Source organism: Hemitrygon akajei, chromosome 13 (assembly GCF_048418815.1).
Source record: "Hemitrygon akajei chromosome 13, sHemAka1.3, whole genome shotgun sequence".
Lineage (NCBI taxonomy): Eukaryota > Metazoa > Chordata > Chondrichthyes > Myliobatiformes > Dasyatidae > Hemitrygon > Hemitrygon akajei.
In genome coordinates this window covers 31,662,496-31,679,303 of record NC_133136.1, presented here as the reverse complement: position 1 = coordinate 31,679,303, position 16,808 = coordinate 31,662,496, and the positions used below count along the sequence as shown (strand labels likewise).

Sequence of the window (16,808 nt, the reverse complement as noted above, 5' to 3'; positions counted from 1 at the left end):
AAAGTCGGTCATCTTTGGTCCAAATCCCGTTTGGACCGTCGGGGTCACCAATGTAGCGATGTGCTGCACACAGTGCTGAAATAACGACACGCAGTCGGTAAGTCGTTTCAAGACTAGTTTATTCAAACTTCGCGGCGCTGGCATTTAATCCCTAGTGCCCGCCCTCTCCTGGCGGAAATGACATCAGAGGTACATTACCAAAGTCTCCCCCCGCGCGCTGGCTATTTGTGAGCTGGTTCGCCTGTGCAGAAAGTGGGTCGCCACATGTTAATAATATAGCAAAAATGCCAAAGTGAAGTTAAATTTCAAGATTAACCTTCCAATTTCAACGGATGCTGCCCGACCTGCTGAGTTCATCCAGCTTTTTTGTACGTCTTGGGTAGAATACTGAAGGGAGCTCTCCATTATTGTAACTTGCCTGCTTCAAGACCGTGTTTAAGCTGGCCTGCCCATGTAGGCCCATTTTGGAATCGCACTACCAAGGCTGCGCTGCAAAATGAAGCAGTGATTGAACAGCACCAAGGCAGATCCTGAGATTCCCCTTCAACTACACTGTTGCACTTTTGATAACTTGCTGCTGACAAAAACTATTTTTATACATCTTCGCCAGAGACGTTTAAAAAGAAAAAAATGATTAAAAATAATATTTATGTTAAAACAAGTAATTAAAAATGATTAAAAACAGTAAATTTAAAATCAAAATAATTTACTTTGGACTCAACTTTTAGTCAAGATCAGTGACTCCATTTGAATGAAAAGAGCTGCACTTGCCATGGCTGTTGTAAAGCTGAAGTGCCAGGTGGGAAGTGCAGCAGACTCCTTAGCTCAATACACAATTGTTAATATTGAATCAATCAGATTCAATGTTAAATCTTCTAGTTGAAGAATGTGAGATGCACTGGTATCTAACCTCCAGCCTTTCTATGAATATGCAGCAGCCTCTCCGGACTCTGGATTGGGGATTACCAAACGTTATGTGGATTTTCTGGTGTAGTCTGTTTTGTCATGTGCTTTTGTGATATCATTCTGGAGGAACGTTGTCTCATTTTTTAAACTGCATTGCATTTGTGGTTTCTAAATGATAATAAACTGAATCTGAAATCTGCTATGTGCAGGTCACAGATTTGACAGATCTGTGAAAATCAGCTTGCTGGTGGTTCCTTTCAGAGCTACTAGCAAGGGGTAGGTATGTTGCAGCCCATTTCCTAATCCTATAATTTTCCATTTTTCCATCTTCTCTGCGAGAAGAACATACGACATACTGCATACTGTAGCTCAAATTTCACTGTCAAAACAGAAACCTGAAACTTATAAAGCTTGATGAATGATGAATTTGAAAATGAATCTGGCCTTTAACAATCAGAGGACTTAACAAATAAGGCATGCGCTTAGAGGTAAAATTGTATTTTGATCAATATTTCCTTTATGTATTGCTGCCCTAAATTAATTTATATCTTAATTTTGGGAAAGTAATTTATTCTAATTGATATAAAAATCTCCATAAATGCAAAAAAAAAAGGAATTACTGTTTTGTACTTTCACAGACAAACATTTAGAACATAAGACTATAATACAAAGGAGTAGAATTAGGCCATTCAGCCCATCTAGTCTGTTTCAGCATTCCATCATGGCTGATTTATTAAACCACTCAACCCCTTTCTCCTGCCTTTTCCCTATAACCTTTGTTGGCCTGACTAATTAAGAACCTATCAAACTCCCCTTTAAATATATCCAATGACAACCTCCATAATGTTTGTAGCAATTGATTCCACAGATTCATCAGCCTCTGGCTAAAGAAATTTACCTTCATCTCTGTTTGAAAGAGATGGCCTTGTATTTTGAAGCTATGTCCTCTGGTCCTAGACTCCCTCATCATTGGAAACATCCTCTTCACACTCACTCTGTCTAGGCCTTTCAATATCCGATAGCTTTCAATGAGATCCCCCCCCCTTCATTCATCTAAACTCCAGCAAGTACAGGCCCAGAGCTATCAAACACTCCTCATACATTAAACCTTTCAATCCAGGATCATTCTCGTTAATCTCCTCTAAACTCTCTCCAATGACAGAACATTTTTTCTTAATGGCCCAAAACTGCTCACAACACACCAATTGAGGACTGACCAATGCTTTTTAAGCCTCAGCTTTACACCCTTGCTTTTATATTCTAGTCCTCTCAAAATGAACGCTAACATTACATTTACCTTCCTTACCACCTACTCAATTCCCAAGTCCCTTTGCACCTCTCATTACTGAATCTTCTCCCGTTTAGAAAATAGTCTATGCTTTTATCCCTACTGCCAACGTGCATAACACACACTTCCCTACACTGTATTCTGTCTGCAACTTTTTTGTCCATTATCCTAATTTGTCCAAGTTCTTCTCAGACTCCCTGTTTTCTCAACACTACCTGCCCTTTCACTTATTTTTGCACTATCCACAAGCTTGACCTCAAAGCCATCAATTCCAGTATCCAAATCATTAACATATAATGTGAAAAACTTTGTCCCTACACCAAACCCTGCAGAACACCACTAGTAGACAACAAGAAAAAGCCCCTGTCAGTCTCCTGCCAGTCAGCTAATTTTCTATCCATACTGTTATCTTTCCAGTAATGCCAGGGGCTTTTATTTTGTTTAGCAGCTCCATGTGTGTGTACACATATTTAGGATCTTGCAAAATGCAGTGCAAATTCAAACTTTTGTTCAGTCTTGTATTTTATAATTAAGCACAAAGTAGTTACCTTCCTTTTTCTGTATTTAGTACGATTAGCCAAGGTTTGAAAAGTTCCAGCAATTCTGCATAAACCAACTTCAAACCTACAATGAAATGTCAAATCATTAAAAAAAAATTGAAAAAACTAAAGATATACAATAAAATAGAATGTGCTTTTGTCTTGCACATAAAGACCATGTTTAGAACATAGAACATAGAATAGTACAGTGCATTACAGGCCCTTTGGCCCACAATGTTGTGTTGACTCTCAAACCCTGCCTCCCATTTAACCCCCCACCTTAAATTCCTCCATATACCTGTCTAGTAGTCTCTTAAACCTTACTAGTGTATCTGCCTCCACCACTGACTCAGGCAGTGCGTTCCACGCACCAACCACTCTCTGAGTGAAAAAACTTCCTCTAATATCCTCCTTGAACTTCCCTCCCCTTAACTTAAAGCCATGTCCTCTTGTACTGAGCAGTGGTGCTCTGGGGAAGAGACGCTGGCTGTCCACTCTGTCTATTCCTCTTAATATCTTGTACACCTCTATCATGTCTCCTCTTATCCTCCTCCTCTCCAAAGAGTAAAGCCCTAGCTCCCTTAATCTCTGATCATAATCCATACTCTCTAAACCAGGCAGCATCCTGGTAAATCTCCTCTGTAAATCTCCTTTCCAATGCTTCCACATCCTTCCTATAGTGAGGCGACCAGAACTGGACACAGTACTCCAAGTGTGGCCTAACTAAAGTTTTATAGAGCTGCATCATTACAAACTCAATCCTTCGACTTACAAAGTAACACCCCATAAGCTTTCTTAACTACCCTATCTACTCGTGAGGCAACTTTCAGGGATCTGTGGATATGTACCCCCAGATCCCTCTGCTCCTCCACACTACCAAGTATCCTGCCATTTACTTTGTACTCTGCCTAGGAGTTTGTCCTTCCAAAGTGTACCACCTCACACTTCTCCGGGTTGAACTCCATCTGCCACTTCTCAGCCCACTTCTGCATCCTATCAACGTCTCTCTGCAATCTTTGACAATCCTCTACACTATCTACAACACCACCAACCTTCGTGTCATCTGCAAACTTGCCAACCCACCCTTCTACCCCCACATCCAGGTCATTAATAAAAATCACAAAAAGTAGAGGTCCCAGAACAGATATCAGTTTAGTGAGATATCAAAGAAATGCCTAAGATACTATTACAGAGGCTGTGTATAACAACTAATGAAACATTGGACATTAATGTCTCAAACAAGAGAAAATCTAAAGATGCTGGAAATCTGAGCAACACACACAAAATGCTGGGAAAACTCAGCAGACCTGGCAGCACCTATGGGAAAAAGTACAGTCGACGTTTCAGGCCGAAACCATTTGGCAGGACTCAGTTAACGTCATTAATGCCTGTCATTTTGGATGTTTCTGGTGGAACTGGAAAACTTTCTTCATTAAGCTACTTTTGGCTAAAGTTTAAAGACAAAATGTGATTGTCCTGTGCATGAAAATCATCAGGCATTGCTAACACTTTTGTGGGGAGAAAAGTGCGTATTTGGCTTTTAAAGTCCCTTTAAATTTGACATTGAGAGGCAGTAAAGGAAAAAAAATTCTAAAAGACTGTATACTCATTGTGTGTGATGAATGCATAATGGCTCACAGAGCAGCCAGTGAAGAATTAGACTGAATGTTACAAGAGATTAAACACAAAAATAAATAAATTTACTTGGAGATACCGCACAGAATAGACTCTTCTGGCCCTTTGAGCCATGCTGCCCAGCAACCCCTGACAACTCCGATTTAACCCTTAACTCAATCACGGCACGATTTACAATAAAAAATTAACCTACACCGGTGGGAAGAAACCTGCGGACCTGGGGGAAATTCACACATTCCACAGTGAGGACACACAGAGACTCCTTACAGAAGATGGCGGGATTGAAATCTGAACTCCAAGCCCTTTGCTGTAATAGCTGCATGCAATACACTAGACCACTATGATGGTTAGCGCAACACTATTACAGCTCAGAGCATATATTATTGGTAGCGAATGTGATGTGTTACGTTAGTCCTAGTTGGAGATTGCTTCAAATGTAACTAGTACTACAATACTGAAACAACAGAATAGAAAGCCTGCATTAAAACATCATGTATTTGGGAAAATGTTAAATGATTACACTTCAAAATTAACATGCAAATGCAGTTATCAGGCCATCCATTTGTAAGTCCTGCCGAAGGGTTTTGGTCTTAAACATCAATTGTACTCTTTTCCTAGATGCTGCCTGGCTTGCTAAGTTCCTCCAACATTTTGTGTGTGTTGCTTGGATTTCCAGCATCCGCAGATTTTCTCTTGTTTGTGATCCATTAGTGAGAGTTTGCTTTGAATTTGTTCAAATTAAGAGTCAGGGAAATTAAACATAAAGATTCAACAGGAATGATATTGATGAAATCTTCTAGTTGAATTGTTACATTTCTTCATCTAATGTGATCAAGCAATGTAGGATTTATAAATCTGTACTTGATAATATTTTCTTTAAATAATACCTGCTGCATTTTTGTTACTGGCTGCAGGTTCTTGGGTCAACTTGGAGACCTCAGAATCAATAAAAGACGTAGCAAGGAACATCCAGAATTTCTTCACTTCATTCATATATGGAGTCCACTTTGAAAATAGACCAAAGCTTCTTAAGTCTGTTTTTGAAAGGCGCAATTTGTGCAAGAAATCAGAGAGCCACTGTATTGTCTCCTGTACCTATTAGTTGAAACAAAATTCAAACCATTTTATGATCATATTGTGCATTCTTATCAACATTTTTAAATAGGGTGTGGGAGTGAGAAGACAACTTCATAAATATGAGCCTGGATTTGAGATTCCTTTCTCACACTTAATATGCTACAATCAATTTTGGTAGGCAAACCCCTCATTTCTCACCAATTTTTGCATTTCTTCAAGTTACTTTCAGACTCTTATTCCATACTTCAGCCCCACATCCAGATGATTCAGTCTATGTTCAAATCTGTACATGCGTACTAATACTACTGCTTGGGAGTACATGTAAAATTGTGTGGAAATTGATCCATGGCAAACTATTTTCCCATCCCTGATTATGTACTGGAGACTCACAAACTCACAGGTTTGTTATTTTCTCTCATTAATTTTCATGTAATAAAGAATTGCAGACATTGATTTTGTTTTCACCATTTATATTTCCTATAGACTGGTCTATTTTTTTTAAAACAAGACTCTCTATGGCCCTAATTCCCACCCCCCACCAGTGATCACATTCTTACCCCACTCATACCTAAATATACTAAACTTGAAGTCTACCCTCAAGACTGTCTCTTGCCCATTTCAAAAAATTCCTAGATTCACTTCACCAGGTGCTCGACCCTTTAAAAGTGGGAGAAAATGGAGTGAAGAGTAACATTTTTTGTCATGCTTTCTCCTCCTTGCACAACAGAACATTCGTACTGACGGCCTTGTATCTTGACCACATTTTATTGTATGCATGCAGTACAAGTGGGGCAAAGGAAAAAGAAATAAGAAAGTAGTTAGGGCTTGGTTGACAGATGAAAAAAAGCTAAAAACTCAAGAGCTAAAGACAATATATTTAGCTAAGAAATTCAAATGGAAAAATGTGCAAGGTAAATGGGAGAGAATATGTTGATTTTGGAACAAAACGTAGAGAGATATTTTATTGATCCCAAAGGAAATTCCAGTGCCACAGTAGCATTACAAGTGCACAGATATACAAATATTAGAAGAAAAGTAAGAAAAAATAAAAAACAAGTTACCTCAAACAGTCTAACAGGAGGGGATCATCACTTCCCTGGCTATAGATTGACTCATTAAATAGCCTAATGGCCGAGCGTAAGATTGACCTCATATAGTGCTCTTAGGAGCAGCACAGTTGTCCTAGTCTATTACTGAAAGACCTCCTCTGTTCAGCTGAGGTGGCGTGCTGAGGGTGAGAAACATTGTCCAGAATTGCCAGGATTTTCCATAGAATTTAATACAGAAACCCCAGAAACAATTGATTAGACACAAATATTTCCTGTGCTAGAATTGGCAGATCATGCATTACCTGCTGAAATGACAGAGTGATCTTTTGACTATCTACAGATCTCATTATTCTGGGTTCGCGTTCAACCTCAGAGGTACAACTTAAGGTTTTCAAAGTATTCTTCCAACAATCTGGATTCAATTTTTGTTCTGAAGAACCTTATTCAAAAAAACAAGAGTAAACATATAATTTTTTTTGCAAGATCTCTTCCAATTTATAAATATAAAAAAAATTAGATGATGAAAATCTAAAAAAAAGATTGCTGAAAATACTCAACAGGGCAAGTAGCCTCTGTAGAGGGAGAAGCCAAAATAACATAAATTATCAATATTTCCAATTTTTGAAAAATTTTAGCTTACCATTATTACACTTTAATTACCCTTTTTACATCCATCACATGCTATCACTGATGCAAAAAGAAACAAATGTGGGCTAGAAGACCAAATTGAAACTACAACCTCAAATTTCATCTCTAATTAGTTTTCACTAATACCAGATGTTAACTTTATTATATGTTTATAGTCATCTTGAAAGAAATTGGTCCAAAAAAGAGAAACTGTTCTGTGTAATTGGATGTTTGTTACAGAAGTTTCCTTCAGAAATCTGACGGAGGAGAGAAAAGAAACAGTCAGGATATAGCTTATGAATGTAGCATGTTCGTGACTATTTAAAACTTTGACAGGACTCAGGCAATACAATACTATGGATAACCATCAGAACAAAAATATTTAAGAAAAATCAGTAATATATGTACAATATTCTATAATCTTCTGGAACAATGGGTTGGATCTCAATGGCTCTGGATGATGCCTGCAATAGCAACTATCAGCATTCAGACATCTGAACTGAAGTTCCAGCCTTAAACACAAACCCTGTATATAAAACAGAATTAGTGGTCGAGTGTAGATTTGTGCTCCAGCATTAGATTTGGGGGCACCAATAGCGAGGCCATAGCAATGGTCTCTCAGGCACACCATCAGTCAGAATTAGTACAGGCTCAGTGGAAGTTCCACGCCTGAGAATAGGACAGCATAGGGCAGAGTCATTTTCATTATTTCATTATTTTTCCTTTCATTTAAGATTTTAATTATCTTTACTTTTTTTTTACTTGTTTTCAAGTGAACTCAGTCCTCTGCATCTAACCTTGTTTATAAGGCCTAGAAAAAACTTTCATGCAATGGTTCACTGAGGTGGACCTAGTGCAACAATATCCAGCTCATCTGGGCATCAAAAACTTGGTGTACAAATAATTCAGTCGATACATATATCTTATGTTTAAGTAGTAAACAGGATAAGCAAACATCAATCATTCAAATTGCACATTAAAACATTGATTACAATTTCAATGTATATCAAACATCTTACTTTGCATCAGAAGTCTGAGGAAGTCACTGTAATGATCCGGGAATTGATAGTGCAAAATGTACATCCAGTGTTTACACAGAACATTAAAAGCCATTTGAATTTCTTCCTCTGGTTGAAGTCCACACATTGTCAGGCCTAAATGGATGAATCCTAATAACTGCGTCCGTTCAGATATAGCTGGCTTAGTGGAATTCAACCACAACAAAATATCAAACTGTAAAATAAAAATTAAAAGCACCATTCATCTGGAACAATCTTGTAGATTCCTTGTTCTTTACTGTCATAACCCACAAGTTATGACAACCATTCCAGTCAATATTTATGGGCAAAACATGAATTAGGTACACAGTTAGCATTGCACATCATGGGAAAAATCAACCCTTCCAAACTCTTCATGTTTAGAAATAATGATTTGTATACAACCTTCATTCTTGAGGGTCAAAATCCAATAACTTCCTTTACAACATCTTTGTGTTAGTAGCAGCATGAAAAGGACTGCAGATGTTTAATCAGAGGGATAGAAATTTGGGATTTTGCAACATAGACCAGGCGAGAACAATTACTTCTCCCATCAAAGAAAGCAAAAACAAGTTGTAAACATAAGAAGTTCTGCAAATGCTGGAAATCCCGAGTAATACACACAAAATGCTAGAAGAACTCAACAGGTCAGGCAGCATCAATGGAAAGGAATAAGGAGTTACGTTTTGGGCTGAGATTCTATCAGGACTAGAAAGAAAGGGGAAAGACGACAAAATAAGAAGGGGGGAGGAAGTAGTACAAGCTAGAAGGCGATAGGTAAAGCCAGGTGAGGGGGAAGTTAGGGCGGTGGGGGAGGGGGAATGAAGTGAGAAGCTGGGAAGGTGATAGGTGGGAAAAGTAGAGGGCTGAAGAAAGTGGCACTCAAAACAAATTGCAACTGGCAAAAGAACAAAATGTTATTTTAACATAGAAAACTACCACATGAAGGAATTTGGGAGCTCTTATGTAAAAAGCTAGCACATTAAGTTCATAGGCATTGAGGAAAGATACTATAATGTTGGCCTTGATTTGATGGGGGTTGGGCATATACATATCTTCTTACAAAAGTAAAATAGCACAAACAAAACCACATCTTGAGTACCATGAACAATCTTAGGCTCTTTGTAAGAAAATATATTAATGCATTCAGGTGGTTTACAGGAGGATCAGTAGAATGATTGCAGGTATGGTAGAAATAGTTATACATATTTGAACTCTCATTGGAGGTAAGAAGAATAGGAGGCAATCTTATGGAAAGATATACCATTATTACAGGGATAGATAGGGTAAAGGAACTGTATTTCTTCCCTCATGGGAGAATCCAGAACTATAGTGTATAGTCTCAGAAAAAAATGCTCAGTTTAGACTGATACTGAGTTGGAAGATCCGAAGACAGAGTCTCTTTATTTAAGACTGAAATGCTAGATTTCTAATCATGAGGAACGTTGGGCAGCATCTGTGGAGAGAGAAACAAGTTTACTGTCTGAGACAATTTCCAACTGCTGAAAAATTAACTGTTTCTCTTTTAATATCTTCTGCTTCACTTCCTGAATTGTTTCCAGCATTTTCAGTTTTTATTTCAGATTTTCAGCTTATGCAAATTTTTTTGAATTTTCATTTGATGAACATAGAATGGTGGTGTAGGTTCAAGGGGCAGGAGAAACTTCCTCCTGTTTCAACCGCTTTTGCTCTAATTGTTCAAATGAAATCCATCCATCTTTGCAGTATGTATCATCAACAAGGAGTACCTCAGCTACCTATTGCAGTTACATTGACAGCATTCATCTTTCCTCTGATTTCTATGTTTGAATCAGAATCAAAATCAGGTTTAAAATCACGAGCATTCTCCATGTCCCGATATTTGTTGTTTTGTGGCAGCAGTACATAGCAATACATAATACTAAAAACTATAACTTACAGTAAGTATATATGAAAAAAGGAAATTAAATTAAATAAGCAGAGCAAAAAGAGATTAAAAAAGAGGTAGTGTTCATGGGTTAATTGTCTATTCAGAAATCTGATGGTAGAGGGGAAGAAGCTGTTCCTGAAATGTTGAGCTTGTATCTTCAGCCTCTTGTACGTCCTCTTTGATAGAAATGAGATGAGGGCATGTGCTGGGTGATGGAAATCTTTAATGATGTCTGCCACCTTTTTGAGGCATTGCCTTTTGATGGTGTCCTGGATATTGGGGAGGTTAGTTCCCATGATGGAGCTGGCTGAGTTTACAATTTTCTGCAGTTTTTTTCGATCCTGGGCAGTGGCTATGAAAGAGCACTGCAGCTCTTTCATGCCCAAAGCACTCATGTGGATATATATGAATCAGAATCAGGTTTACTACCATCGGAAATAAGTTGCATAATTTGTGGCTTTGTAGCATATGGTGGAAGGGTAGAAGATGTCCTTAAAATGCTAGGTATGGGGCTTCTGGCTCCCAACTACCCTCCCCAACAGGAGTAAAGTGCAGAAGTGCCCCAGATGGTGAAGGTCTTTAATAACAGATGTTGCCTCCCTGAGGCACCATCTCTTGAAGATGTCCTTGATTATGATGAGCATGTGCCTGTGATAGACCTGGCTGAGTCTACAACCTTCTGCAACTTCTTGTGATCCCGTGCAGTGGGGGCTCCATACCAGGCTGTGATGCAACCAGTCAGAATGCTCTCCATGGCACATCTGTAGAAATTTGCTAGCGACTTTTGTAACATAACAACTCTTCTCAAACTCCTGATGAAGCATGGCCTTCTTCATGATTGCATCAACGTGTTGGGCCCAGGAGAGATCCTCTGAGATGCTGATGTCCAGGAATTTGAAGCTGCTCACTCTTTCTACCACTAACTCCTCATTGAGGACTGGTCTGTGTGTGTTCTCCCAACACTAAATATAACATTGAGTTCTATATCATAAAAAATGAAATTTGGTGATGACAGAAAAAATAAATTCTGAAAGCAGGAAGATAGTAACTGAATTTGAATTTCTTAAACTCAATACAAATTTAGATTCAATGACAAGCCAGGTTATAGATGGATTATTAATATTAATAACTTTATTGTAGCAAAAACAGAAGATAAATACCTTTGTTAGTAACATAAAGATGACATCACCATTATCAGTGTGGAGGAACTTGACAACTTTGCTGTAAAGATTGACAAATTCATCTGGCGAGATATTTGGTGTGAAGTATGGTGACAAAAGATTGCAGAGTCTTCTATTCCCTAGAACTTTTTCCAATATAGTTTTGCTTTCTGTTTTAGCACAGCCAAGAAAAACCTAAATCATGGATAGAGAAAATATTCAATATTAGAGTTAATTTTTAACTGTTCAAAAGTCTGATATTTTATTGCTTTGATGTACTGGAGAAAATTGCATTATAATAATTAAAAGGTTTTTTAAATTTTATTTATTTTTTTATTTATTTAGAGAATAAATAGGGCATGGAATAGGGCCTTCCAGCCCTTCCAGTGGTACCACCCAGCAAACCCAAATTTAATGGCAACCATATCGTGGGGCAATTTACAATGACCTACTTTGGACTGTGGGAAAAAATGGGAGGACCTGAGGAAAGCCCATGCATTCCACGGGGAGAAGGTACAGACTACTTACAAAGGAATCCAGGATTGAGCTCTGAACTCTGACACCCTGAGCTGTCAAAGTGTCATACTAACTTTGATGATATTCTTACAGCACAGCCAACAGCTGGAGTTCAGAGTTCAATTTTCTATTATTCAATTTAAAAAAAAATGGAAATTCCAGTAACATGTACAGTATTCAACATTAACCTACAAACGGTCATGAATTCACTAATTTTAACTATGATGGATATTCACTTCCTTGGCCTGTGTTTTGCTCATGCTTTGCAAAGCCCGCTTTCTAAACACAGCAGCTGCCACTTGTAAGATCAGACAGTTGTAAGTAAGCTTGCAACTATTATTTCTTTGTTTAGTTTCTGGTTGTAAACAGCAGTCAGTCTTCAGTTCTTAAAATGTAAATGGACAGCAGGAATCAGCTTGAAGTTAGAAAGATAGCTTTGTAAATAAATGCTGTTTATAGCTCAGACTTGCTGGCTCATATCACAAAGCTAACTGCTCAGAGAGATGCAGTATAAGAAATCAGGTTATTTGGCTTCAAAACAGACAAGCTAAGCTGCTTAGTTCAAGGAAGCTTGAGACTAGATGGATAATACAAATTAGCATATCAATAACTGAACTATTGATGTTGGGAGTTTTATGTACTCAAGGAAGTTAGCTTTTTAGCATTAGCTGAGAACTGTGTCTTCAAGACGCTTTTGGACATTTATGTAAAAAGGGTATCAGAAGAAAAATATGCGTGTAAAGTCAGCCAAGTGGCAAAGAAGGGTATAAAAGGGTGCTGAAAATGAAATAAATCAACCAAGCCAGTCTATAAGAATTCTTTGAACTACAATGTGAAGACAGAGAAAGCGAACAGAATATTAAACAGAAAATGCTAGAAAAACTCATCAGTCCAAGCAACATCTGTGGAAAAATAAATAATTGACATTTTAAGCCTAGGGCTTTATCAGAACTGAGAAAGTGTCCAAGATGTGATACATTGACTGATGCTGCTTGACCTGTTGAGATTTCCAGCATTTTCTGTTTATATTTCAGATTTTCTGCCTCTGCAGTGTTTTTATTGACTTTCAAAGAACACCAAATTGATATCCAAACATAGTTACATTTCATATTTTCTTGTTTTTGATACATGTAATATCTAAAGAAAGTATCATCACACCTGCCCAAGGATTTCAATGCATGATGTAAAGAACTGTCTTGTTGGTGGGTGCCGCTGAGTTTCATCACAGATAAAAGAGACAATCTCATAGAACAAGGCAATCCCCACTTTCTGATAACTTTCTGTATGATGGAGCTTGAAGGCATTCACCAAGGCCCTGGAAATAATGACAAGTAAAATAATGACACTCCAAAGCAATAGATATTTATTAAAATCCATATAATGGAACTGATGATGAAAACTTAAAAAATGCTGAATGCTGTTTCTAGTGATTGGTTAATTGTTAACAAAGGGAGATACTTTCATGAACATCATCTGAAAAATGAAATAAGAAAAAGATTAAAGGTAAGAATGGGTCACAGAGAAAGAATGGTAGAAATTGAGCTAAAATTTGAAGAGCTGGTACTGATATGTGCTTGAAGACAAATGGGTTCCTTGCTTACAGAGATTTTTATGATTCTATGTTTCTTCAGAAGTTTCAATTTTCAGATATAAACTGCAGAACTTTCAGTCACATCGCTTAATTATATTTGACCATGAAACTGAATAAATCATCAATGGCAGAGCAATTTCTATTCTGGCATTATTCAGCAATATACACTGCAAAATTCAATGGAATTTATAATGGTAACAGCAAGGATAGAATTTGTGCAGAGCTCCAGATACAGTCTGTCTAGCACCAAAACTCGAGAGAAAAGAGAGTGTAGACGCTGGAATCTATAGCATCTCATTTATTGCTTTAAAACTTTCCTGTTTTATACTCTATACCTCTTGCAAAAAAGCCAGCATTCTATTATCCTTTCTAATTCCTCACTGAAACCAGCAAGCTAATTTTTGCATTTATTTGTGCAACTAATACAAAAATTGGTGTTTTATTAGTAGCAAGTAGGGTACAGAACAGTAAATTGTGTAGAGTAATAGTAAACAATTTAATCCTGCTAAGTGGGAGGTGGACACACAATAGGAAGGATGTGTGCGTGCTAGAGTGCAGAGAAGCTCTACCAGGTCGTTCCCTGGGATGGAAATTTTCAGTAATGAGGGAAGACTGGAAAGGTGCGTTTGTTTTCTTGCAATGTAAGAAATTGGGGTGGAATTGATAGAGATATATAAAATTATGAGGGGACTAGACAATGTGGATAATAAAAAACTTTTCCCAATACCAAGAATGTCTAAAACTGGATGGCATAGTTTTTAGGTGAGGAAAAAGAGGGTTGGAGAGAATCTGAGGATTTTTTTTAATACCCAGAGGACAGTTACATTCTGAAACACACCATGTGTGACGGTGGCAGAAGCAGGTACTCTTGCGTTTGTGAAGTTTCTTACTGATAATTCAAGGATGATAGAGATGCTGACCACTTACAGCCATACATTCAAATACTTACTGTGATACAAAACGTAAATAAACTGTGGAGAGCTGTGGAGATTTGATCATTGAGAGTATTTAAAGAGAAGGTAGCTAACCTTTTGAAAAAAAATCAAGAAATTAAAATCTATGGGAACTAGAACTGAAGTAAAAATGACTAATAATTACCATACTTAACGACAGATTAATTTTAAAAACTGTGTACAGAAACCATTAAATAAAATAATTGTTGCAAATGTACAGAACACACCTTTGTGAAGCAAAGATTATACACATTAACTTCTGGAAACACTACTTACGTTATGAAGTTTTCCACATATACAGCAGCTTCTGCGATATTTTGAGGAGGAGGTTGGGCGACATAGGTTTGCAACTGGCTAATGTCTCTGACCAAAGCTTCAAGCTGTTGGTTCACAGCATTATCCTTGTACAACTTCTTACACTAAAATTTGAACAAAAATTAAATGATGCATTTTATTTTTCAAGATAGCTTGCTTAAAATCTTGTATTAACTAATTTTTACATATCAGTATAATTAGGTAATTAAGTGTAAATATTGCCATTAATATGCTATTATACTAATCAAAGAATTTACAGCAGTGAACTCAGTCCAGTTGGCCCAAGTGATCTATAGTATGTCTGTGTTCATGACCCTTGTAAGCTACCACTAATTTAATTCATGTAATCCTATGGTTTTACCTCTCAACTCCTTTCAACCTCATTTGCTTGCCTTATTGATTATAGAATTTATTACGCAAATAATTATTGATAACAAATGTTAATTCTCTAATAGTCACTGCATCTTTACTGCATTCATTAATAAATTATATTTTATTCATTTTATATTTTATTATCCACAAATCAGAAGTTAATCTGACATGGTGTTTACCTTCTTGCTGGGATCACTGATGGTATATACAAGATTCCTCCAAATGAAGACCGATGAAATAATTGTTACCAGTGCTACCACTCCTATCTGAGTCAATTGATTCAGAGTTCAAATCTTCTTCCAGATACTACAGTCCAGAACCTAGGCTGACACGTGACAGCACTGAGGAAGCACTAGGTTATCAGAGGTTGTACTTTGAAAGGAATTCCAATTTCTCCTTTTATAGGGGAAGTGCTTTGGTGACATTTATCATTTATTTTTATTCTCTAGAGATACAGCGAGGAATAGGCCCTTTTGGTCTGAGCGATGCTGCCTAGCAACCCCCGACAAACCCAATCAAACACGGGACAATTTACAATGACCAATTAACCTACCTGGTACACCTCTGCACGGTGGAAGGAAACCGGAGCACCTGGAGCATTTGTAAAACCTTCACATTCCACAGGGAGGATGTACTAACTCCTAACAGAGGATGCTGGGATTGAGCACCATGCTAACTGCTACACTACTGTGACTACGATGTTTTAATGATGTTTTAACATGCAGCATTAAAACACAACGGTCATAGAACATAGAAGATAGTCAAATACCTTACTACAAAACCACGATTCCACTGGAGGCTGAAGAAGATGGCTTACATTGGAGTTAGAGGACTGTGTGCATGCATGGGTGGGAGGGAGGGAGGAATGAGGCTTGTTTTTCTGTTGTTTGTTGCTTGGTATGTTCTGTCGAGGATTGTGGGCATGCTATGTTGGCACCAGAATGTGTAGTGACACTTGTGGATAACACAAGCGTTGGTTGATAATGCAAATGACACATTTCACTATATGCTTCAGTGAACATAAACAAGTAGCTACTGAGTGTATCGCACACATCTTAGGCAATTAATTCTTTCAGGAATAATTGATTTTTAATGTTGACTGTTTTAGCTATACAGCAGACAGATGGGTAAACAATTACCAACCTTCACAGACATATTTGTTGCTCCTTGGCAAGCACGGTCAGAAGAGCTACCCCGGCACTCCAATTTCATTGTAACTTGCTCCTCCCGATTGCTGTATAATTTAGGTAATGCTTCCAAAACCTCGCTGTTCAGTGCTGCTTGCTGGGACTCCCACTGGGCAGCAATTCTGAGAAATAAGATCAGTTCACTGTCTCCACAATTTATGATATTAGTTTTACAAACAGAAACACAGAAAACTTACAGCACAATACAGGCTCTTTGGCCTACTAAGCTATGCCGAACATGTCCTTACCTTATGTAAAGCACTGTTATGGCTTCTCTGTAATGTTTCACTGCTAAGGCTAATGAAATGGCTTCTCTAATGTTCACTGCTGAAGTAACGGTTACTCTGTAGCAGCAATGTTTGGGTTATGGCTGGAGATAACAGGACTGTGGATGCATGTTAGCCAATCAGGATTTTGTTGCCCTGTCTTGTGAATCTGGAAGCAGATGATTTTGCGGGCTTTTGCCGAGAGGGAGAGAGAGGAAGAGAGATGACGCGAATGGAGAGATTTGGTAGACCGCTGGACGGGGTGGACTTGGAGCAAGGGCCCGAAAGGCAGCGACATTCGGAGGAGGTCAATGCTAAACATTTGGACTATGAGTGAGCTCCAACTTTGCACAGACTGTTTAATAAGGTTCGGCCTTTTTT

General features: G+C 37.9%; 1 protein-coding gene across 1 annotated transcript in view; it reads right to left on the bottom strand.

Moving 5' to 3' along the window:
- epg5 (ectopic P-granules autophagy protein 5 homolog (C. elegans)) overlaps positions 1-16,808 on the bottom strand; it is a 127,041-nt gene that overhangs the window by 39,293 nt on the left and 70,940 nt on the right. Inside the window, exons 27-34 of the mRNA XM_073064336.1 lie at positions 16,118-16,283; positions 14,564-14,706; positions 12,902-13,058; positions 11,228-11,422; positions 8,141-8,354; positions 6,797-6,933; positions 5,256-5,463; positions 2,743-2,818 (exon numbers count right to left, since the gene is read on the bottom strand). Of these exons, the coding sequence (XP_072920437.1) occupies positions 2,743-2,818; positions 5,256-5,463; positions 6,797-6,933; positions 8,141-8,354; positions 11,228-11,422; positions 12,902-13,058; positions 14,564-14,706; positions 16,118-16,283 (1,296 nt within the window). The remainder of the gene's footprint in view (positions 1-2,742; positions 2,819-5,255; positions 5,464-6,796; positions 6,934-8,140; positions 8,355-11,227; positions 11,423-12,901; positions 13,059-14,563; positions 14,707-16,117; positions 16,284-16,808) is intronic.